The sequence below is a fragment of the Mustelus asterias genome, chromosome 5 (assembly GCF_964213995.1).
Source record: "Mustelus asterias chromosome 5, sMusAst1.hap1.1, whole genome shotgun sequence".
Classification (NCBI taxonomy): Eukaryota; Metazoa; Chordata; class Chondrichthyes; order Carcharhiniformes; family Triakidae; genus Mustelus; species Mustelus asterias.
In genome coordinates this window covers 85,432,398-85,458,409 of record NC_135805.1, presented here as the reverse complement: position 1 = coordinate 85,458,409, position 26,012 = coordinate 85,432,398, and the positions used below count along the sequence as shown (strand labels likewise).

Genomic DNA, 26,012 nt, shown 5'->3' with positions numbered 1-26,012 from the left:
AGCAATTCTGCGTTGTCGTGTATCATGAAGGCCGCCTTGGAGAACGCTTGCCTGAAAATCAGTGGCTGAATGCCCGTGACTGCTGAAGCGTTCCCCGACTGGAAGGGAACATCCCTGCCTGGTGATTGTCGAGCGGGGTGCATTCATCCGTTGTCGTAGCGTCTGCATGGTCTCCCCAATGTACCATGCCTCGGGACATCCTTTCCTGCAGCGTATCACGTAGACAATGTTGGCCGAGTCGCAAGAGTAGGTACCGTGCAGCTGGTAGATGGTGTTCTCACGTAAGATGATGGCATCCGTGTCAATGATCCAGCACATCTTGCAGAGGTTACTGTGGCAGGGTTGTGTGGTGTCGTGGTCACTGTTCTCCTGAAGGCTGGGTAGTTTGCTGCGGACAATGGTCTGTTTGAGGTTGTGTGGTTGTTTGAAGGCAAGAAGTGGTGGCGTGGGGATGGCCTTTGCGAGATGTTCATCTTCATCGATGACATGTTGAAGGCTCCGGAGAAGATGTCATAGCTTCTCTGCTCTGGAGAAGTACTGGGCGACCCATACCCCCACTTCTTGCCTTCAAACAACCGCACAACCTCAAACAGACCATTGTCCACAGCAAACTACCCAGCCTTCAGCAGAACAGTGACCACGACACCACACAACCCTGCCACAGCAACCTCTGCAAGATGTGCCGGGTCATCGACACGGATGCCATCATCTTACGTGAGAACACAATCCACCAGGTACACGGTACATACTCTTGCGACTCGGCCAACGTTGTCTACCTGATACGCTGCAGGAAAGGATGTCCTGAGGCATGGTACATTGGGGAGACCATGCAGACGCTACGACAACAGATGAATGAACACCGCTCGACAATCACCAGGCAGGAGTGTTCTCTTGCTGTCGGGGAACACTTCAGCAGTCACGGGCATTCAGCCTCTGATCTTCAGGTAAACATTGTCCAAGGCAGCCTTCACGACACACGACAATGCAGAATCGCTGAACAGAAACTAATAGCCAAGTTCCGCACACATGAGGACGGCCTCAACCAGGATCTTGGGTTCATGTCACACTATCTGTAACCCCCATGACTTGCCTGTGCTTGCAAAATCTCACTAACTTTTCTGGCTGGAGACAATACACACCTCTTTAACCTGTGCTTAACCCTCTCTCCACTCACATTGTCTGTACCTTTAAGACTTGATTACCTGTAAAGACTCGCATTCCAACCATTATCTTGTAAATTGAGTTTGTGTCTATATATGCCCTGTTTGTGAACAGAACTCCCACTTACCTGAAGAAGGAGCAACACTCTGAAAGCTCGTGCTACCAAATAAACCTGTTGGACTTTAACCTGGCATTGTGAGACTTCTTACTGTGCCCACCCCAGTCCAACGCCGGCATCTCCATATCATACACATTCCAAACAACTAAATACCCCCAGCCCCCTGTACAAAGAAGTCTCACTATCAGCGATCCATTCGTTTACAGACACCCATTGTTTGTCTTTAACTTTTACCATTCTTCAGAAGACAGACAGCTACTTGGCTGGCAATGGACAAAAACGGGTAAGATGAGACTATGGAGCAGTGAAGTAAATTGTATGGTGGCTAAATGTGAAATAGAAACATGGCATTATAGCACTGTGCCAAATATCCAAATGAATCCAATTGTACAACTACAAATCCTTTACCTTCCTTTTTCCACTCCTACATATTCCGACACCGAAATTTCAGAGTCAGGCTGCCCATATCCCTGATGTGACTGCTCATATATTTCTGGCTGATGTTCTTCGAGGTGTGGAGCCAGACAGGGTCCTGCTAAAGACTGCCCACTAATACCTCTGTGGGGGCAGACCCAACCACTGAGACAGGATGCAGAATGTAAGGTCTGACTGGGTGTGGGTGAACATGAAGGACCAGACATCAGAAATGGTCTTTGAGCAGATTCCCCAATTCCATGCATCCTTTCTGTACCTTGCCTCTCACATCCTCCCTAACTCCTGCTAGATAAGATCCGGAGAAGACTTTGCTACATTTCAGTGGGGTGCTCAATTTGCCCTCAGTTCCTCAAATTTGCTTAAATTCTGAGTGGACATGTCATAGGTGGGAGTGGGTGGTGGAGACAGACACAGCAGTGAAGAGTGTCCAACAGAGGGTATTGGACCATCCAAGCTTCGCTCAGCTGGAGTCAATTCTGGAACAGGAACAGAAAATGTATGGGGCGGCACGGTGGTACAGTGGTTAGCACTGCTGCCTCACAGCGCCAGGGACCTGGGTTTGATTCCTGGCTTGGGTCACTGTCTGCGTGGAGTTTGCACATTCTCCCCGTGTCTGCATGGGTTTCCTCCTAGTGCTCCGGTTTCCTCCCACAGTCCAAAGATGTGCAGATTAGGTGCATTGACCGTGCTAAATTCTCCCTCAGTGTACCCAAATAGGCATCGGTGTGTGGCGACCAGGTGATTTTCACAGTAACTTCATTGCAGTGTTAATGTAAGCCTACTTGTGACACTAATAAATAAACTTTACTTTACATTTTGAGCCACTGTGCACTGTGGAAAGAGTTAAGAGGAATCCATTTCTAACATGAGTTCCATGTGGCTGTGTGATATTTAATTCTGTCACCATGCTGCTGGGAGAACCTCCTCTCTCCAGGACCAATGGCCATTCATGCTGAGATCCAGTTTCTCTCCAGCACCTCCTCCATTGTGGTCCAAATGGAGATGGTGGGAGGCCATCTCCGGTTCTCTGCCTCTACCTGGTGTTCTGTGCTCTTTTCTCCAGCACGGAAAGAAAGAAACGGGCACAGAACACCAGCTAGAGGCTGGAACGTTTTGAGAGGGTTAGGGTTAGAATGCTACATGGAGGGACAACATTTATGAAGGGTCACTAGAATGAATATGTGTGGCATTGCATTAAGATGAGGGTGTGATGGCTATTTAGAGGGGGAAGTGAGGAGGTGCCTCAAGGAATGTGATGCCTATGAGGATGAGGTGTAGGTGAAAGCTTGAGCTTGCAGAAAGAGGATGGTTGGGACTCAACGCACATCAGGATATAGTTCAATGTGCCAGGCCATGCATCTTTCCTGCCCTCATCAGGCTTGTTCATTTTATTCAATGAGGGGGTGTAGACATCATTGACAGTACCAGAATTCTTTGCCAATCCTTCTTGAGAAGATGAACCTCTTCCAACACAGTATCCGGGAGCATGGAAAAACACTCCTATTGCTGACTTCCTGAGCCACTTTCAACCAACACCTGCTTGTTTTCTGAGGCAGGTTTCCTCCTCCAGTCACAGGGGACAGAATTTTACAGCTCGCAGCATCGTGTCTGGTAATGCAGCACTGAAACACGGTGCTGTCGAGCAGGCCCATGTCTCCATTCCTGTAGCTTCAGCTTCTATCTGAAGATCTCTACTTTGTTTCAACTCTCTGCTTGCATGACACCTTTAAACACTGCTATCCATCATCATCGGACTCACTCAGTCTGATCGGTAACCGGAGAGTCAAATGCAAGTGCAGTGGTTGGGTTGAAAAGCCACTGACCAACACACTACTGAAACTTCCACATTTCTGACACACTGCCCCCCCCCTCCCTCACCGTGAGTGGGGTGAAATGTTAAAATTCAACCAGTGATTTTGGTGCTCATGTTTGAACAGTGCAGACATGTTGTTTTTGACCTATTTGTGTTGGTGAGGGGGTAAAACAATAGGCATTATGTGCGAGTGTTCTTTGATCATTGTGTCTGCATCACTTCCTTATTCACTCCTTACTGGTTATCTGTTAAACTGGTGCGTTACACAGGTGAGAAATGCCAAATTGTAGCAGCATGAAAACACCCAGCACCTTTGTGTGCAGAGATGAGCAGCCATTGTGCAACGTAATGAACCATTTCAGACCCACAAAGGAAAGCAAGCCCAACTAATACCCCAACAGCGGCACATTGAGGCAAAGGGAGGGCAGCATCCAACTTCTGAGTTTGGTGTATTTCATTACGCAAGTTAACATTCTCAGCAACCACTCTGATAGAGTCAAAGTCCCTGTCACAGCGACTGGACCGAAAGCCCTGAATGTGCACCATGCTGCGCTGTGTTTGGTAAACTCACTTCAGCTCTCCTGCTCAGTGCCATTTTAACAATGCCAAGTGCTTTGGATTTAACTATCTCCATCCCACACCAGGGTGCTCTCCGGGGGGGGGGGCCTCTGCTTCTTTCCCACACAGTTCTCATCCACCACCACCCGTGTCTGTCTGGCTGAACTTGTTTTCACCCTGAACAACTTCTCTTTTAACTCCACACACTTGCTCTAGATGAAAGGTATCAAGATGCGTATCTGTCTTTTTTTGTTGAATATATGGAACGCTTTGTTCCAAACGGGAACTCTTCCTTTTCATTAATTGTGTTGGTGTTGCTTCCTGTCCTCATTCTGACCTAGAGCATTTCATTGACTGCGCTTCCATTTCCCACCCATCCCTCACCTTGTCTGACTCATTTCCATTTGCATTTCAGATTTCCATCATTTGCAGCTTGTTTTCTATTTTATCCAAACTATCTTAAGCAGTGAAGGTAAAATTTCCTGTTGTCATAATTAGTTCAGTTGCTTGGTAATAGAGAACTTAAATATTGCTGAAAAGAGAGACATGTTGCTGAATCTTTTCATCTTTCACTCATCAGGACAAATGCAAGAATACTATATTTCAATGGATCACAACAATTTATACTGCAGGAGAAAAGGGTTCTGATTGGTTGACATGTTGACTCTGATTGGCCAAGGCATTGCAATAGAGAAAGCAACCAGGAAGTATAGGCTTCCTAAAAGGTAATTCAAAAAAGGCAGAAGACTTGAACATATTCTTTTTATTCTGCAGAGAACAGGTTCTTATGTCTGAAGATATGTTGCTTTTAGCAAATATAAGTGAACTATGTTAAGAGCTTGACTGATTATCTTAGATTTGTTATTTGCGTAGCTGTTTGTGCACTCAAGGTTATTCAGCAAGTGCTGCCCAATCACTGAATCAGATCTAACAGTAGACAGTTTTGTTTTGGGTTTTGCAAGCGCAGGCTGGTTGATTACAATCTGTACTCTGCTTATTATAGGTAACTGCAGAAATATACTGTTTGATTCAATCAGCCAATTTCTGGGATGTATGGTCCATGTTCCTGGCAGCACACCACCACTGAAATTCATACATGATGTTGTTCAATTATGTGGTAGGCAGAACATCTTTGTGGACTGACAGCAGCATCCCCTTCATGGAGAATAGAGCAGAGTGGCAATGTGAAATGGTTTGCTTAACCTGCTGTTCACATTTTTGAGAGACTTGGCCTTTCCAGGCACACCAGGCACTTTTCAGCTCTGAAAGTAGCGGTTTGGTCCATTTATGGTTTGCATGATACACAGCAAACAATTACCTAATCACAATAATCATTGTCCCACAGCGTAGTTTTGATGAACTCTATTTCTGTATCAAGCTTGCAAGGTGAGCAAATGGCTAGGACCCAATTTACAAGATAGCTAATAAGACTTTCATATGTTTAATTTCAATGTACTTCCCTGTCAACCAGAGGGCTAACATTTCCCAGCAAGAATGCACCTTCTACAACAGTAGCATTGTGTGGTGGAACGCTGCTCTCTGTGAATCACTGTAAGCATCTGCCAATTTGTAACCTTGTGATCTACCTGAACCAGTGGTGCTTTGGCACACACTCAGGAAAGCTCTGATTCCTCCCTTCTTACTCCCCATCTTTGCATTCTCTGGAATCTGTTATAACCCCACTGATTCCAATTACAACCTGAACTTTATGAAAAGAAATTGTTTTATTGGTAATTCCACCTATTAAATGCCTTCCTTGTGTTCTCTTTCTTCTTCCCCCTCCACCCCTACTATTATCTAGTCCTCTGAAGGGCATTTAGCATCCAGTTCTGATGAAGATCTACATGTGTAATGTTAGACAGTCTTCTGTCTTCAGAATCAAACTAAATATTCAAAATAAAGAACACACAGGGTATGTTTTACAAATCAAGTAAGATGCCCTCTCCATTTTAATGTATATAATTTTCCACTTTTGATTGTTAGGTTATCCTCACTCCCCCATTCTACATTATCCCCGGGGTCAACGCGAAGCCCTCACAGTCCAGACAGTGGAAGCAGTGCTATCGGATTTAAAATCTAACTTTCACATTCTCTCGTTTTGTGGTAGACCCTTGCCATGGTATTGCGTTAAGCGAATTATTTGTTATATGGAGAGCTGCAGAGCTTGCTTATTACAGCATACCTGCTAATGCAAGCTCTCACTGTGTAGCAGTGAGTGAATTGTTGAACTGAATGACTGGATGACTGTCTAATTGACGTCACAAATTCCAAATAGTCAGATGTCATTTGTAAAATGGCAGTAATGGTATGATAGTAATCACTGAAAATTAAATCTGGCCAAATATGGCAACATATTTCATTGAATTTAAAAGACATTTATGAATGTTCAGCAATTTAAAAATGAAACTGCAATTAATACTCCATGAAACATTTATTAAATTGAAAACATAATCATTCATGATTCGTCATTGATCAGGTAGTTCAGATCACTTAATTTTCTCCATCCAATAGAATAGTATGCAAACATTTATAACGAGAAAGTTTACAATAACCAAATAGAAAAAGATGAAGCAATCAGTGGATGTTCAAATATATCTTGCAAGCTCTTTACAAGCACAAAAGTTTCAGCCTAATGATTGGAAAGCAAGCAGTCCAAGTGTCAAGCAGTTTAATATTTTAGAAGTGTTGCAAAAAAAAACGACTTCAAGCCAATATAAATATTTTGGTCATCATTTATGAAAAGCATTACTAGTTTATTTTGCTACCCTGAGGATATTTCAATGTCCAGAGATCTTTGTGAATAATACTGTTGTTACTCAGAAAAGTTCAAGTCTATTTGTTTGGTCTAGGAGCTACTGTAGCTATTGTAATATGCCGCAGTAGCATCTGCTAACACAGATATAAGGCTCCTCTCTGAACTTGTGCCTCCTGATGAACCAATGTCAGGTAGATGTGAATTAATTACCATCCCGGCTTGATTTAGCTGACTAGAGGTGTTCAAATACTGATCAAATTCATTGCGGTCCACTTCTCCTAAAAGCTCAGCCTGGCTGATATGTTCCAGGTTATCTAGATGATGGTGGTCACGAGGGGGAGAAAGGTGGACAGACGTGCTGGAGTTCATGGACTGGAAGGCTGAATGCTGGATCCGGTTATAATAAGGTGGAGGAGGATGGCTAGATGTTGGGTGCATCGTGGTAGATCTACTCTGGGGGATTGAAATCTGACTGAGATGTCCACATCGGATGGGGCTTTGACTGTAGTCAGAGCGATACATTACTCCGTTCATCTGAGAAGGTGAATCTTCTGTACACTGAGGTGGGAAGAAACTGTGATCAGCATCAATCACATCTAAAGGGGACATCTCGGGAGTGGGCAGCCCGTAGTTGTCGAAGCTGTTGTTTGTTGTCTGTGTTTCCCTGAATCTGCTGATTGCAGGAAGTCTTGAGGCTGGTGGAAAGCCTTTATCCTCTTCTTCCTCCAGAGGTCCCCTACACAGCCTTCCACCGTGGACAGGAGGCTGGTCGTGGGGGAAGTTGTTGAGCAGGAAGCTGGGGTCTACACGTTTGCAGAGACGTTTGATCTGTTTTTTCCTCCGAGGTCTGTATTTGTAATTAGGATGATCCTGCATATGCTGGACTCGCAATCTTTCCGCTTCTTCCACAAAAGGCCTCTTCTGGGAAGGAGTGAGCGCCTTCCATGATTTACCTAAAATATATCCGTGATTTCAATCAGAAGTGACAACAACATATTCATTTACAGCTTATAGTTAAACATCATTCCTTTGACACTCAATCGGTAAAATATAAATTGACAATTTCATATTGAACAATAAACACCAATATTTTCTTTGACGTGACAATACGCTGTCACTTGAGAGTGTAGGAAAATTAACTGCTTTCAGTGTTAAAATATGAAAGAAAGGCAATATTGTTTTAAAAGAGGTATTATTATTGGTTTTTGTTTACCCATGTGGTATTACTCCCAAATGTGGTGACTAAAACCTTTATTTCTAAAGTTTCAAAAATAAATAGAAGGGGTTATATAATTAATCAACTCTCCCTAAAGGAATTGGTTGACAAATAACAAAATTGGATTAGGTCTAATTCTTCATCTTCAGCTCTTTTTGAAATCACTACAGTTTCTCACATTAAGCAATTGGAGCAACTAATCGTCAAACCTGTCTGTACAAAATATTTGCCATGCCTCTCCTTCCCCCAAATTTGTCCACCCCTTTTTCTGAATGTACCAACTCATACTAGGTGCGGTTCCCTCGGCATCGCTTGCACAAGAGGTTCTTGGATGGCGGGTGTTATAAAGACCACTCAAGTACATATAACACTCCAGCCACTTCCCTGCTGTTAGCAGAAGTCCACACAGATGTACTTTCCAGCAGGCAGCTTGCAGGGTGTGACCCCTGGCTGAAATCAACAACTTCAGCAGAAACTAGAAAGCTTCGCCTTTAAAGGAAGCAAGGTTTATCAAAATTTAACTTTTTTCAGAAAAAAATCCTCTTGAGGAGAGTACATGTTTATAAAGGAAGCCAAAATAATTAAATACATTCAAAAAGATTAGTTGTCGTTATTTTCCAAATTCAAATTTATTCATTTCATAGGCATACAAGTGTTTTCTGTTGGGAAGGAAATTAGACATATTTGATTGATTATTGAAATGTTAGTCTGCTGTATATGAATGGAAAGAATCTCTGCTTCCAAATGAAGCATACTTTATCAATTTCTTAAAGCAGACATATCTGCCAAGCCTTTTCAGTCTTGTGGAATGTCTGTCCACTGATGGTGAATGTTCCTTCCAACCACTGGAAGTAGTTGCACACATATTGGAAAGACTGCTTCACTTTGTGCATTCAAACAGGAAGAGGAGTAACCCTTCACTTAAGCCAGTATATTATTTGCCTCCGAGGTGAAAACAAAGTGAAAGAGACATTCAGGAGGGAAACACTCTCTTGCCTATAAAGTAGCATCAGGTTTTCAAGTCAATATTTATTTTTTTCTGTGCAGCCAGACCATTTTATGAACTTTATTATTGATTTGTTGAAGCATAAAATGAGGTTTGCTCTGGGGTACATTTAGAATACAATCAATCCTGGGTTTTACATTTTTCAGAAATCGATCATGTCCCACAGGTTGAGTGCCAATTATGATAAATTACTCAACCATTTTGCAGTCCATAACACCACTTCCTTAAGGTAATGTTTTAAGAACAGCTGGGTTGCAAGGTTGAGTTTAATAAAATTGACCTCCCAAATAAACAAACAAAAATTTGCAGTTTATTTAGGAGTATACTTTGGATAGCAAATTAGATGATATAAGATTACAGGTAATGACTGCACCGACAATGGGACGAAGGGACCTGCAGAGTTTCACTGGCTGTCTTGTCTGGAGACAATACACATCTTTTTAGCCTGTCTTGACGCTCTCTCCACTCCCATTGTTTTGTTTCTTAAAGACTGGATTAGTTGTAAGTATTCGCATTCCAACCATTATTCATGTAAATTGAGTCTGTGTCTTTATAAGTTCTGTTTGTGAACAGAATTCCCACTCACCTGAAGAAGGGGCTCAGAGCCTCGAAAGCTTGTGTGGCTTTTGCTACCAAATAAACCTGTTGGACTTTAACCTGGTGTTGTTAAACTTCTTACGAAGGGATTGGCCAGAGCTAAAAATAATTTGCACAGACAGACATCCTGTTCTTATATGGGTTTCCAGCAAACTCTTTGATATCTTTGTAAACATATTGCTTCAGTTGTGGCTTCCACTCACAAGGCAACAAGAGGTGATAAAGGCCATTCTGGTCATATCTTTCAATGTAGTGAGATACCTGATTATTAGTTGTTGCTGACCTATTATAAATTGTGGAAATCTATGTGGCGAATAAAAGTCTGTATCAATTTACTGTTGCGCCTGAAATAGATCTAAAGCAATCGCTGGGGAATCCAGACTGCATGCTAAATGTGCAAGAACTGGAGTTATTGTAAAGTTCAAGTGAATAGAAAATAGCTAAATGGTCTCACTTGATTAATATTTGGGTCAGATTCTGTATTCCACATTGAAGTAGGAGGTAGATCTATAACTTGCATTCAGAATTTTGCATCAACTCTTCACATTATATTCTGTACCATTTTCAGTAAGGGAATCAACTCTTTTCCATGACCACTTGGAAGTCTTAGGTAGGCTATTTAGCTTTGATGACTGTTTAATGCATAAATGAGTCAAGACAAGAACATTTTCGATTTCCAAGAGTGTGCGCTCATGTTTTTTTCTCTTTCCGAGTGTGATGCCAGGGCAGAAGTAATTTAATTAACTTTCTAAAGAACTATACTTGGTCAAAAATAAATGTTCATAAAATAGCAAATATACTGTTAATCACATCTCAGGTTTTATGAAAACTCCAATACTTCTGCTAACTGTTTGGAGTTATAGCACTTTGTTATTTTTCAAACTGGAATGGTTGGTTAAGCTGTCTATAATATAGGTATTAACTGGGGCAAATTCTGCTCCACAACTCATTCCAACATTTATTAATTTAGACAGTCAGATGATAAATGCAGATATTGAAGATGATCATGGCTAACCTATCCAGAGCAACCAATAGTCCAGATAGCACTCTATTACTTCTCATATGACTCCCAAGGTTTTTGCCACCATTTATTTCCCTGACTTGGAGTCTATTGCAAGTACTGATGTTCATCATCAGTCCCATATTTATCTTTTGTTAATTTGAATGTATGTCCCCTTATCAGAGTTAAGTTTGAGGTAGCACTTTAGATTTCCCACTAATGTACTATGTGATATTTACGACACTTCTTTAAATACTTGGTACTTTCTTTCAAGGTCCCGGCTGCTCAGAGGGGCCACAGACATCAAAGCATCCTCAAACTTGTTATCTGCTAATTTGGCAATACAGCTGAGCTTTCTATTTGCTTTGTTGGTTGCTGTTTCACTAGGGCTGGACACATTAGCATAGGTGTTCTGATCATTGTTATTTTTGTACTGGGGTTAGCCTGTTCAAAATAAGTGGGTCAGATGGTTAAAAAACACCAATTGGAAAATCTAGGCTGCTAAATGTCAAGCCCCAGATTTCTTTCAATTTCACCAGTAGACAGGTTGATGCAATTTTCGGAGTAGATAGCAATCCACTCTTTTTTTCTTCCAATGTGCATTACCTTACAATTATCTCTTCGTAATTTCATCCGCCACAATTCTGTCCACATTTTAATTCTATTTACCTTTTGTGGTTCCCTGTCACCCTTTTATTGGATGAAATCATCAGCCGCACCCCATTCCCCAATTTAGTCTAATATACAAATGTGACCAATTTGCATTGAAGTCAAGTCACCGTTGTAAATTAGAAATGTTCATATATCTTGGGGCACTGCATTCTAGTAAATGGAGAAAATGGATTATCAGTGCACTCTCTGTATTTTTATTTTCAATTGTTTCACTTAAGTTCTCTTGTTTTCTCCTTTTCCCAGGACTATGTAGGAGTAACTCCTTAAACAAGCTGTAGACGTCCTACCCAATCCAAGCCCCTCGTTACATTTTCCTTAACAAGGAATATATTAAATGCCAGACCTAGTGGAAGGAGATGTTTAGATGCCACCTAGTGGGATTTTTATTCACTCAAATGAATAGCACGAGACTAAAGCAGATCTGTCACCACACTGCACACTGAATTAAAGAATACTTGATACATTAGGAAGTTATCAGTGCAGAAACACGTTTACTGTGCAAGTAAGATTATGTCAAATTGTGTACTATTAAAATGTACTTTAACCTTCCTTTGGGGTATAGCTAGTCACATTTAGATGATTGTATTGTTACATAGGAAGGCTTCTATAAACTAACAAGTTAGACCCAGTTCAAATCAAATTCAGACACAAACACCAAAATTCTTTCCAAGATAGAAAGTTAAAATTATTTTTAAACAATTTCAGTGTTGGCGAAAATTGAAGGAACCACATTTTTTCTTTTAATCAAGACCATCTCTAATGTTTTTAAGAACTGATCACCTCTAGCCCAGTTCTGTTTCAGTTCATGAGGTTAATCTCTTAGAGAAGCAAAACCTATTTAATTCTTAGCTGCATACAAATACTCTTTTTTTTAAACTTTATCACACCATGAGATGAATTTGGTTCAATGCAAAGGAGAGGAGTTTATGATAAATCAACAGTAAATTTGTTCAAGCCTATTATAAAACTATGATATATATTTTAGCTAGCAATTTAGCTATTGCTAATTGAGAAACCCTGGAAAGCACAACTTTTCAGTTTGAATGCAGAAGGTGAGGTAATTCAAAGTGTCAAATATTCAATGGAATTATTTCAGTATCTGTGTACCTGCAGTATTTAGGACGAAGGTAAAATGAAATATAATCCCCAAAAGGTTGAATATGGCAGATAATCATACATCAAAGGACAGTTTATTTAATACGAGATGAAAGCTTTAAGTTATGTTCACTGTGCTTTAAAACTATTCATATACCATAATGTGTCAATATGGTTTTTCCAAAGTGGAAGTAAATGTATTAACACCACGATTTTAGAGAAATTCACTAAGTAGGAATTTAATTAGTCCTAATTAAGTTCTTGTAAGAAGAAACAAGCTTTGGTCACAAGTGTAATTTTAGACAAACTACTCTGCAAATTTATACAATACATTATATGATCTAGAAATTAGCAAAGTCCAGCAGACAAGATAACATACACACTTCATTAGAGGGCCACATCTTGTTTCTGGAACGAATACAGATCCTTTCATATGTTAACCAATATTTTCTTAATTTATAAAACCATATACAGTGAAAAATATTACTTTACATAAACTACATGTAAACCTCAAAAAACAACTAATTACAGCTCACCATTCACAACCTCCTTACTTCAACCAATACTATTTAGAAAGAAGCAATATTAAATGAAACTTTATGTAATGAATAATGTTTCAGATATGTTGTACTTACAAAATTTTCTATGCAAGTAATGTTTAATCCAGATAAACACAGTAATGTGTATTTTCTATTTGCTAAGTATATTAATATAAAACTGTGAATCCATCATCAAAATAACTTGAGAAATATTTTTTTTTAAAACCCTGTACCTTTGGAAAATCAGTTTTCTGGTTAAGATTGTCACAATTCTTAGATATAATCTTAAATCTATCCACATATCGCATGCGCCTAATATGCTTCTGTTTTGACAATATATTGTATATACTTACCCAGCATTTTGCTGAGCTCTGCATTGTGTAAATCAGGGTTTTGGATTGCTAGTTTTTTCCTCTCATCCTTAGCCCAGACCATGAAGGCATTCATGGGTCTCCGGATTCGTGGCTCAGCTTTGTTTCTGCCTGAAGATTCGTGAACTGTGAGCCCAGCCCTGGGCTTTCCTTCCCCAGTGGGAGAGTCCAAACCCTCTGTCCATGTGTATGGGCTCATTATTGTAGCCATCACTGTGGATCAGATCACTCTAATCAAAAATAATCCGGACACCTTTTGGAAATATATATAAAAGTCAGTCAGATTAAATCACAGCGATGTTGATGCTTAAAGCTGGTGAGATCAACTCCCAGATCAGGAAGAGAGTCCAGATTCATTTATTCCCTCAGTGTCAGTTGGTAGCACATTTAACCAATGACCATGAGGCTGTTTTTAATAGAAACTCCTCCCTTTTACTGGTCTGCAATCAAACAGCTCAGACTTGTAGCAACAAACTTAAAACTACAGAGCAGAAACGGGGAGTGTTACACTTGAACCTTTCAATGTGTATACATCTTTTGATTACCATAGAATGTCTAGTGTGTGATGGATTAAATGTGAATTATCGTAGGATATTGTCATTGTATTTTCCAATAACTGTATTGCTCATGTTACATTGAGTACGATAGAGAGAAACAACCAAGAGACTAAACTTGAGGGCTAAATTCATCAGCGCTCAAAAAACATGTGAGGGGATTGTGAAGTTGAATGCATTACAGACAGTACATATTACCTGCTGTTTAAAATGATCTCCATATCCAACTAGCACCAACTATACTGTTCATTGGCTAAATGTCTCAGCAGTGGGGGGTGGGGGCAATACCATGAATGGCTAACACCAGTTAAAGTTAGCTGCACGGTTCAAGGTTGCTTGCAATTCTTAAAGGGAAGGTACACAGTGGCTGGAGCAGGTCCTGATGGTCGTGCAGGAAGTGAACTTGACCTGGCAAAGATTGAATAATAGCAAAACATGCGAGGACCCAGGCTCCCAGGGCACTATTGGAGGCTTCGGTTGAGGGGGTGGAAAGGAGAGAGGCCTTGTATCCACAGAGGCTCAGGAGGTCCTCCAGACACACACTATGAAGACAATAGGAGCAGATAGCTGTGGAGGCCAAGGAGAAGAGGACCAGGATGCAGTGCTAGAACAAGTTCAATAACCTCACATGAGTGGCCAAGATCAGCGAATGTGTCTTCAAATACTATATCCTAGCAACTACTAGCTTCATTCACCACACCCTCATTACTCACATACCAACAATCTCTATCAATCAGGATTCCACCACACCCTCACACACTCAGCACACCGCTGCAGGCCTCACTCCTACATTACACGCATTGTAAATGACTGCCAGCCATTAAACCAGGACAGATTTATTAATTCAGTGGATTTCTAATACTCATTGACATACTTCCCTCTCTCCTGTAGAACATGGTGGCACACAACCAGAGGCAGCAAGAATTAACCAGAAAGGGACAGGTACACCTGTACGTCTTGTCCCCCATAGAGGAGACAGTGCAAGCCAGTATTGAGATGCCAGAGGGGCTGATGATTGTATCCTCATACATAATTCTTCTCACATCCCAATTCCCCTCATCCCACACACTCTGCTAATTTACAAGCTATAAATATCTCTTACTTCCCCCATCACCCCCCCCCCCCCGCCCCCCGCCACCACCATCACCACCACCACCTGACTGCATCTTAATCTTCCCCTTGTGCCTTTCATCTTTCAGATACCGAAGGAATGCAATGTGACCAGGCAGTGGAGGAATAGCAAAAAGGCAATGATGTGAAAAATATACCATCACACAATTTTACACTTGTAGCCATCAGCTCAAAGGCTTGCACTACACCTATTGTAGAGGATAATAGAGAGATGGAATCTGCACATGGTGAGACATTAGCAGCCATAGCAGGGTAAAACAGTAGCATGGGTGCCAGCTTGCCAGAGGACTCAGCTATAGATGAGGAATGTTGTCATTAATTCCTTCACGGGATGTGGGAGTCGCTGGCTAGGCCAGCATTTATTGCCCATCGCTAATCGCCCCGAGAAGGCAGAGGTAAGCTGCCTTCTTGAACTGCTGCAGTGTGTGTGGTGTAGGCACACCCACAGTGCTGTTAGGGAGGAAGGTCCAGGAATTTGACCCAGTGACAGTGAAGGAACAGCAATATATTTCCAAGTCAGGATGGTGTGTGGCTTGGAGGAGAGCTTCCAAGTGGTGTTGTTCCTATATATCTGCTGCTCTTGTCCTTCTAGAAGGTAGCATTTGGAAGGTGCTAAGGAGAACCTTTGGTGAGTTTGTATCCTGTAGATGGTGCAAACTGCTGCCACTGTGCATCAGTGGTGGAAGGAGTGAATGTTTGTGGATAGGGTGCCAATGAAATGGGCTGCTTTGCCCTGGTTGGTTTTGTGTTTCTTGAGTGTGTTGGAGCTGCATTCATTCAAGCAAGTGGATAGTATTCCATCACACTCCTGACTTGTGTTTTATAGATGGTGGACAGGCTTTGGGGAGTCAGGAGGTGAGATATATGACACATGATATCTAGCATCTGACATGCTCTTGAAGTCATAGTATTTATACGGATAGTTTTGTTCAGTTTATGGTCAATGGTAACTTCCTCCCAAGTTATTTGATAGTGAGGGATTTAGCGATGGTAATGCCATTGAAAGTCATTGTGTGGCATGAATGTTACTTGCCTCTTGCCAGCCCAGGCCTAGATATTTTCTTGCTGCATTTGGACGTGGACTGCTTCAGTTAATTTAAATCTTTGGTGCATTGGGAACCTGCCAGAATGCCTGTGGTCAACATCAGGGAGAATTGTGATGTGCCTTTAAGAAATGTATTTTTATCATGTTTCTTGTAAGAATTATGTTTAAAATTCAGCTCTGTGCCAAGTTGTTTGCACCAGGCAGTTCACATGTTGAGGATGCAGGCTAATGTTTGATTTAAGTTAGGATTGTGTTTATATTAATCTGAGTTAATGCATTTTGGTTTATCCCTGGGGTTTCAGAGTAGGGTTTTGATTACGTTGATTGATAGAGACAGAGTGACGTGAATGGGCAGAACTGACTTGCATGGGAAACACACAATTCTCTTTCTGCCTGGTCATGAAAGAAGCAAGAGGTGTTTTTCTGTCTCTCTCTCTCTCTAGAGCATGATGTTTGGGGCTGTCAGAGTCTCTCTCCCTCTCTCTCTCTCCAGAGGTGTTCAAAGGCTCTAGGACTGTTAACAGGTACAAGCACGTAGGCTTGAGGTTTGCAAGTTGATTTTGAAGGGGAGTTTGAATCTGGAAGAAGAATATTGCTTGATTTGATTTGACTTATTATTGTCACATGTATTGGTATACAGTGAAAAGTATTGTTTCATATGTGCTATACAAAGTGTACCATTCATAGAGTACATAGGGAAGAAGGAAAGGAGAGGGTGCAGGATGTAGTGAATTGGAACTAATAGAGATAGGTTAGCAGTAAGAATGATATCTTGTCATGTTTAAGAATTTCAATTGGTAAAAGGTTGTTATAGTTAAACTGTATTATTAAATAAAGTTTGTTTTGATAGAAGCTTCCTTGTGTGTCAATAGAATCACGGCTGGAGTGAAACACCTTATCTTCCCACTAATGCCAAACTAGAACAAACTGCTGGGATCTAGTGGGGCTTCATAACATACTCTGGGGTTTCTGCTCTGATACCCCAACAAAAATCGAGCGCTCTTTTCCAGGATTAAAAGCTACAAAACTGTGAGCATTGGGGATCTGTTGTTTTTCTTCAAGTATTACATTTGGTTAGTTTAAATAGGGAGTATGTTGTGGAATAATGGCTCTTTCAGTGGCTAAGGTTTCGCTGGGTGTGGAAGAAGTCACTCAGAGTGGTTTACAAAGGGCGGTTAAAACAAAGCTTTTGGATTTGGCAACAAACTGCACTTGACTACAACTGAAGGGGCGAGGAAGGCAGAGATAATTTCAGTGATAGCTCAGCATCTAGCTTTGCCAGAAACAGTCTGGATCATTGCAAATGGCTAAAATTCAACTACAAATGAAACAGTTGCAGCAAGAAAATGAAATGAAACAGTTGAAATTGTGATTAAAAAGAGGAAAGGGAAAAGAAAGAGTAGCACTGGCATACAAAAAGAAAAAGAAAGAATAGTATTTGCAGAACAAAAAAACAAGAGAGAGTAAGGAAAGGGAGGCAGTTTTTGAACTTCAAAAACTGGAACTGAAAAGCGAATGTCAACTTATACTGGCGGAGGCAAAGGTAAAAGCTGGGAGTAGTGATGAGGACAGTGAGGAAGAACAAATCTATCGTAGTCAAAATCTCTGGTAGGGATCTGTTTAAATATGTTCAAGCACCACCAAGGTTTGATGAGAAGGATGTAGAAGCCTTTTTCATTTCATTTGAGAAAGTAGCTAAACAAGTAAAATGGCTACATACCATGTGAGTATTGATGATTCAAACAAAGTTGATAGGTAGAGCTAGAGAGGAGTTTACTTCACTATTAGAAGAAGTATCTAGGGATTATGAGGAGGTGAAAAATCCATCTTAAGTGCATATGAACTCATGCTAGAAGCCTACAGACAGAGATTATAAATCTAAGGAAGGGACCAGGCTAAATGTTTATAGAATTTGAAAGAATCAAACAAAGTAAATTGACAGTTGGATAAGGGTATTGAAAATAGACTAGGCGTATAATGCACTTAGGGAAATGGTTACCTTGGAGGAGTTCAAAAATTCACTTCCCAAAGTAGTGAGAACTCGTGGAAGAACAGAGAGTTAAAATTCTGGCAGCAGAAATGGCAGATAATTATGAGATCGTTCGTGAATCAAGGTTTGGGTTTTGACATCAATTTCAATCTATGAGGGATAGAAACTGGGGAAAAGAGAAATCCTTGGGCAGTAAAGGCAAAGAAGATCTCTTTGGAAATAGTGGGGATTGTTTAATCTCAGGTTAAAAAGGAAACATATGAGGATGGAAGAAAAATAAGAAACCTTAGATGTTTTCATTGTAATAGAGTTGCACATACAAAGTCGCAGTGTCGGTGGTTTAAGAAAAACATTGGGAAGACAGACGTGGTAAAACAGGATAAGCCAGTGGGGTTTGTTAAATTGATAAAGGAAACCATGGCTGAAGCTAAAGAGGTGCAAAATAATCTACAGCTTGCAGGGAAAACACAGTTCCCTTTGACTTTAAAACAATCAGTTTCTGACTGGTCTTGAAAGAAGCAAGAGGTGTCTTTCTGTCTCTCTCTCTGTTGATTGATGTTTGGGGCTGTCAGAAGACAGATGTCTGTATCTCTCTCTCTCTCTCTCCAGAGGTATTCAAAGATTCTAGGACTGTTAACAAGTACAAATATGTAGGCCTGGGAGTTTGGAAGCTGATTTTACAGGGGAGTTTGAGTTTATAAGAGGAATATTGCTTGAATTGGAACTAATAGAGATGGTTTAGCAGTTAAGAATTGTATTTTGTCATGTTTAAGTATTTTAATTGGTAAACGTTAAGCTGATTTATGCGCTATAGTTAAACTGTATTGTTAAATAAAGTTTGTTCTAATAAAAGTTCCTAGTGTGTCAATAGAATCACAGCTGGAGTGAAACATCTTATCCTCACACTAATACCAAAATAGAAAAGCTATTGGGGTCTAGTTAGGCTTCTACTCTGGTACCTTAACATAATGGAAGAGTCCAGCACCAAATTGACACAGTGTTTTGCAAAGAGCTTATAACTCATCCTTTCCAGCATGAAAGTTGTGGCGAACTCCATGAACTGCTTGTGGAGCTAAGTGTAGTATCTAATGTTTGATGCCTCAGTTTCTATTGCAGCACAGGCAGATTCCCCAAAAGTCTGAGTGCTGCAGTGGGAAGTCAGACTACAATGGTACACAGTTGATTCACTGACATGCAGATTGCTGCCATCATGGCTGTGGATAAGTTTGGAAAGGGACTTGCACCAAACCGTCCTCCAACAGCTGACTAGGGTTGCTGAGGCTCTGTCCCAGGGAATGGCATGGAGCAGGTTGCTCAGGAAGGCAGCATTTGTCATACCACCCTGCTAGTTCACCAACACCCTTGCTGTTGCCTGTCATTGAGCCAGTCCAGACTGCCACTTCCAATGCTTATATGCTGCAGTCTACAGTCAAGCTTTCTAAGCCCAGAGCTACTTGAGGTTGTCCTCCAAGGCCATTGGCAGTTTCTCTTACTGAAAGTCAGCAGTCATGCACCAGCCACTGTTGCAGCCACTTGGGTAGCACACGGAAGACAGGAACTTAAGGGAATTAACAGGTGTTTGTATCTCTCTCTCCTGAGCTGTTCAAAGGCTCTAGGACTGTTAACAAGTACAGATATGTAGGCCTGGGAGTTTGGAAACTGATATTGCAGGGGAGTTTGAGTCTATAAGAAGAACTTTCGCATGTGGAATTGTTTCATTTATAAATTGGGTTTGGAATGTATATTTTGTGACGGTTTTTGTATTGCGGCGAAGTGGAAGATGTGATGGTCAGTAACAAAGGGGAAATAAAGTATGGGAACTTGGGGAATTGGAGTCACAGTTACTGATATCACACTGAATAAGTTTCTCATGCACAGTCCAAAAAGAGGCTCTCTCGATTGCCTGCTCTCTTCTTCTCCAGCTTCTTAGCTGCTCTCCTCACAACTGGTTGCTAAGAATGATGACTCATGAAGTCAGGGTTGTCCAGTATAAAGCGAACCACCACAAATCTTGAAACTTGCTTGGCTAAATGCTGCAGAGCTCCTCCAGCGGTCCAGGCAACACAAGTGTAGTATTAGATGGTTTTGGCCTGCTTCATCACATTTCTTGTGGCAGCTTGGTTTTCATTGCAGGCATGCAATCGGGGGGAGGTTTAACACAGATATCAGAAGGACATATTTTACACAGAGGGTGGTGAGGGCCTGGAATGCGCTGCCTGGCAAGGTGGTGGAGGCGGACACACTGGGAACGTTTAAGACTTATCTAGACAGCCATATGAACGGAGTGGGAATGGAGGGATACAAAAGAATGGTCTAGTTTGGACCAGGGAGCGGCGCGGGCTTGGAGGGCTGAAGGGCCTGTTCCTGTGCTGTATTGTTCTTTGTTCTTTGTATGCTGCAAACAAATGAATGGGTTGTACAGCAGAGTCATCAGTTATGTGGTCAGTTGATAGTCCTCATTGCCTAGTAACCCCTTGGTTTGTTGTGGTGGTTGAAATGCAGATGTCTCAGTGACCTGCTGCAGAAGGAAGACCATATGGCTGCTGTCAGAATAGCATTAAATGTGCATGATGTGCTGCCTATGATCACACAGCGGTTAAGAATGTGGGACTTTGAAGCAGATTGAGGCTCCTCTGAGCCTGCTTCACCATGTGATAAGATCATAGCTGTTCTGGTTGTGGTCTCGGCTCCACTTTCCTATCTTCCCCCATAGCCTTTGACATCCTTGTCAATCAAAACGCTGTCTAACTCAGCCTTGAATAAATTCATTGACTGCTGCTTTCTGGGGAAGAGAATTCCACAGCCCTCCGAGATAAAAAAAATTCTCCTCATCTCAATCTTAAAAGGGAGATCTCTTGCTCTTAAATGGTTCCCTAGTTCTGGTCTCTCCCACAGGTGGAAACATTCTCCCGGTATCCACCCAAAGTCCCTCAGGGTCTTACATGTTTCAATAAGATCACCTTTCATTCTTCTAAACCGCAATGAATACAGACCCAACCCGTTCAATCTTTCTTCATTGGATAAGCCACTTGTTGAGTGAACGTTTCCTGTACTGCTTCTAACGTAATTATATATTTTTTCTAATGAGAGCAAAACTGTGCACAGCATTCCAGATGTGGTCTCATCAATACCCTGTACAACCTCCCATTTGTCTTACTTACTCAATATACCTGCATATTAACTTATGTACATCCTAACAAATTCTGTTGACTGTGACTGTGGAGAGGTACCCCAAATTGTGAAACATCTCCTAGAATACCCTCTAAACCCAGTATCATGCAGCCCTATCTGAATGTCTTTGACTCTGAAGCCAGAGCCGTCCTGGAACAGTGGTGAGGGAAGATGCAGCAACATGACAAACATTCATCCTGGTGTGACCTTTTGTTCCTTCTCCAAATTATGCTTTCTTCCAAGGGGACTGACCAGAGGTGTATCCTAGTTAGGAAGCAACTGGTGTGTATCGACGCTTTGAAGTCAGCAACATTTCTTCGGTATCTGCCTCTCCAATCCCGCCAGACTTTGGCAACTTCAAACCGTACAAAGCACCAAACGCTTGTGGAGTCAAAGCAATTATCAATTAAACAGGAAGTATTTTTGATCCCTTTAAAGCTAACAGAAGGCATTAGCCTTGAGCACCAAAATTGCACCACTGCCATTCCATGCTGATTGACATGATCTACCTGCTCTGCACGCTTTTGATGGCCATCCAGTGCTAATACCCTCAGTAATTATGGTATCCATCACAACTCGACCCAGAAGTGCGAGCACAACGAACCGCACCTTTCTGACCACAGCACTCACTCTCCAGCTCCAAGTCTAGCATTCGACCTGCTCGAACTTGTAGGGGTTTTAGGGGCTAACTTTTCACATGGTTCTGGCCCAGCTGATCAGGGCGGTTGGGAATTACTTCATTTGTGAGCGTCATAAATTGCAATAATTAACAGTTTGTAGTGAGACTTTTGTGTTTTGACTTAAATTCTGTGTGTATTTACCCTCGTAATCATGGCTCCAAAGCGTAAATCCGATGCAAGTGATGGTGATGCATCAAAGAAAAGGAAAACGATCACGATTGAAATGAAAGTGGAAATAATAAAGCGATCGGAGAGAGGTGAAACGCCAACAAACATCGGAAAAGCGTTAGGCTACAGTCGATCAATGATCGGGACAATTATAAAGGACACGAGGAGAGTAATGGAGCATGTAAAAGGCTCTGTCCCGATGAAAGCAACAATTATCACTAAGCAACGCAGCGGTTTAATTATCGAAATGGAAAGGCTATTGGTAATTTGGTTAGAGGATCAAAATCAGCGTAACATTCCTATTAGCCTTGGCTTAGTGCAAGAAAAGGCTCGAAGCCTTTTCAGTGATTTAAAAGCTGCACGTGCAGCAAGTGAAGATGCTTGTGTTGAAGAATTTGTTGCGAGTAGGGGTTGGTTCAAGTGTTTCAGAGGGAGGGTAAATTTACACAATGTTAAAGCGCAAGGTGAAGCAGCGAGTGCCGATGTAAGTGCTGCGAGAGTTTCCTGAAATGTTGGAAAAAATTATTGAGGAGGGAGGTTATGTGCCTGAGCAAACATTTAATGTAGACGAGACTGGCTTATTTTGGAAAAAAATGCCTGAAAGGACATACATTTCAAAAGAGGAAAAAACTGCTCCAGGGCATAAGGCATCCAAGGATAGGCTAACGTTATTGCTTGTTGGTAACACATCCGGGGATTGCAAGATTAAGCCTATGCTTTTGTATCGCTCCCTAAATCCGAGGGCACTTAGCCCGAATCATCAAGGCATCTCTTCCCGTTATTTGGAAGTCAAGCACAATGGCTTGGGTAACAAAAGCTCTCTTCAAAGATTGGTTCCTGAACTATTTTGTTCCTGCTGCTGAATGCTATTGCTTGGCCAAGAAGATTCCTTTCAAAATTCTCCTTGTGCTTGACAACGCCCCTGGACATCCAAGCACTTTAGATGACCTTCACCTCAATGTAAAGGTCGTCTTTTTACCACCCAACACCACATCACTACTTCAGTCAATGGACCAAGGGGTCATAGCCTCCTTTAAGGCTTACTATTTACGCCGGACCTTCTCACAAGCAGTCAGGGCTACCCAAGATGATGCAATAACCTTAAAGGAGTTCTGGAGGAATTACAACATCTACGATGGCATCAAAAACATTGCAGATTCTTGGGAGGAAGTGAAGACAACCAACATGAAAGGAGTGTGGAACAAATTGTGCCCCCATTACGCACATGGTTTTAAGGGGTTTACAGCTGAGGACATCGCCGAAGCCAGGCAAGCTGTGGTTGATATTGGTAACAATCAACTGCAGTTAGACATCAATGAAGAGTATGTCGTAGACTTGCTTGAATCCCATGCCGAAGAACTGACCAATGAGGACCTTATGGAGCTGAAGCAGCAGACGATAGCATTTGAGGAAGAAGTCCGGGACGTAGAAACCCCAGAACCCATAAGTTTCTGACGAAGGAGTTAGCTGAAGCCTTTCATCTCATTGAAGCAGGGATGGCAAAGTTAGAGGAGCAAGATCCTAATGCAGAGAGGTTCACCAAAATTTACCGGACAGTTACCGACGGCCTCAGCTGCTACAAGGCCATTTATGATGAGAAAAAGAAAAGCTCTGTTCAAGCCTCCCTGGATGTTTACTTTAAGAAATTACTTTAATGTTTTTTATGCTGTACCTACAAAAACACACATATATATATATAAATATAAAAATAATCCAAGTTTTGTGTCATTTCCATTTATTATTATTACTGTATTATATTTAAGATGTTTTAGGTAAAATATATACTATATACTAAGACAAACATTTGACGAATTGACGCTAGATGTGAACTGTACGTAACTGTTCCGACTCACATACAAATTCGACTTACAGACTTAAAAACGGAACTCGTTCGTAACCCGGGAACTGCCTGTAAATGATTATTTTTAATTATGAAAATTTGTTCTTAACTAACTCTGGGATGGATGATTGGTCTGTTTCACTTCTCACTGGATGGTCTCAAATGTACTGTTGTTCGTTTTGCTCATCACACAACTTTCTAGTGTGGATAGTTCTCTATCTGAAAGAGCCATTATTTTACAGTACAGAAGGAGGGCATTTGCTGATTAAGTCTGTACTCACTCGATTAAAGCCACGCTCTCCTATAGTCTTATAGCTTTCTCCACTTCGAATCTATAATATCCACTTTTCATCTGTCACACTGCTCTAATTGTCTGGTAAGTTGATTTGGTGGGTACGACATGAGGGTTGGTATGGGAAACAAGGAATGACGTGGAATGGAGATTTAAAGAACTCCAAATGTTTTGAAGGTCTCTGACACTATTTATCTAAGTTCCCCATAAAAGAAGCAGTGGTCCCTGTCCCAACTACTCCCTCTGGCAATATATTCCACACTCTAACAACCCTCTGTATCAAGAAGTTTCTCTTCACTCTTACTGACAATTTAAAATTGACTACACCTAATCACAAATTGAACAGGGGAAATAATCTTTCCCTATAGGTTTAAATCCATTATTAAATCTTTCTGTCCCAATTTGATAAAACTACCCACTTTTATGAATTCATCTATGTTTTCACTTCCAGAATTATTTACTTGAACCTCTTAAGTTTTTTGCCATTAAATGCATTTATTTTATTTTTCTCCAAAAATACATTAGAGTCATACAGGTTTACAGCATGGAAACAGGCCCTTCGGCCCAACTTGTCCATGCCACCCTTTTTTAAAAACACCTAAGCTAGTCCCAATTGCCCGCATTTGGCCCATATCCCTCTATACCCATCGTACCTGTGTAACTGTCTAAATGCTTTTTAAAAGGCAAAATTGTACCCACCTCTACTACTACCTCTGGCAGCTTGTTCTATACACTCAGCACCCTCTGTGTGAAAAAATTGCCCCTCTGGACACTTTTGTATCTCTCCCCTCTCACCTTAAACCTATGTCCTCTAGTTTTAGACTCCCCTACTTTTGGGAAAAGACATTGACTATCTAGCTGATTTATGCCCCTCATTATTTTATAGACCTCTATAAGGTCACCCCTCAGCCTTCTACGCTCCAGAGAAAAAAGTCCCAATCTATCCAGCCTCTCCTTATAACTCAAACCATCAAGTCCCAGTAGCATCCTAGTAAATCTTTTCTGCACTCTTTCTAGTTTAATAATATCCTTTCTATAACAGGGTGACCAGAATTGTACACAGTATTCCAAGTGTGGCCTTACCAATGTCTTGTCCAACTTCAACAAGACGTCCCAACTCCTGTATTCAATGTTCTGACGAATGAAACCAAGCATGCTGAATGCCTTCTTCACCACTCTGTCCACCTACGACTCCACTTTCAAGGAGCTATGAACCTGTACCCCTGGATTTCTTTGTAACTCAGCCCAACGCCCTACCATTAACTGAGTAAGTCCTGCCCTGGTTCAATCTATCAAAATGCATCACCTCGCATTTATCTAAATTAAACTCCATCTGCCATTCATCAGCCCACTGGCCCAATTGATCAAGATCCTGTTGCAATCCGAGATAACATTCTTCACTGTCCACTATGTCACCAATCTTGGTGTCATCTGCAAACTTACTAACCATACCTCCTATATTCTCATCCAAATCATTAATATAAATGACAAACAACAGTAGACCCAGCACTGATCCCTGAGGCACACCGCTGGTCACAGGCCTCCAGTTTGAAAAACAACCCTCTACAACCACCCTCTGGCTTCTGTCATCAAGCCAATTTTGTATCCATTTAGCTACCTCACCCTAGATCCCGTGAGATTTAACCTTATGCAACAGCCTACCATGCGGTACCTTGTCAAAGGCCTGGTTAAAGTCCATGTAGACAACATCAACTGCACTGCCCTCATCTACCTTCTTGGTTACCCCTTCAAAAAACTCAATCAAATTTGTGAGACATGATTTTCCATTCACAAAGCCATGCTGA

At 41.4% G+C, this 26,012-nt stretch overlaps 1 protein-coding gene across 1 annotated transcript; it reads right to left on the bottom strand.

The window, feature by feature from the left end:
- Positions 1 to 6,499: 6,499 nt before the first annotated feature.
- On the bottom strand, positions 6,500 to 13,656 carry LOC144494137 (transcription factor Sox-7-like). The gene is made up of 2 exons (XM_078213734.1): positions 13,319 to 13,656; positions 6,500 to 7,793 (listed from the first exon to the last, which is right to left on the bottom strand). The coding sequence occupies exons 1-2, from the start codon at positions 13,545 to 13,547 to the stop codon at positions 6,931 to 6,933; spliced, it is 1,092 nt and encodes a 363-aa protein (XP_078069860.1). The 5' UTR covers positions 13,548 to 13,656; the 3' UTR covers positions 6,500 to 6,930.
- Positions 13,657 to 26,012: the final 12,356 nt, after the last annotated feature.

Excerpts from the sequence above, each read along its gene's own strand:
- LOC144494137 (XM_078213734.1), bottom strand. The coding sequence starts at position 13,547 with ATGGCTACAATAATGAGCCCATACACATGGACAGAGGGTTTGGACTCT. Across the intron at positions 7,794-13,318 it reads AGAGCTCAGCAAAATGCTGG|GTAAATCATGGAAGGCGCTC; the intron begins GTAAGTATATAC and ends GATATATTTTAG.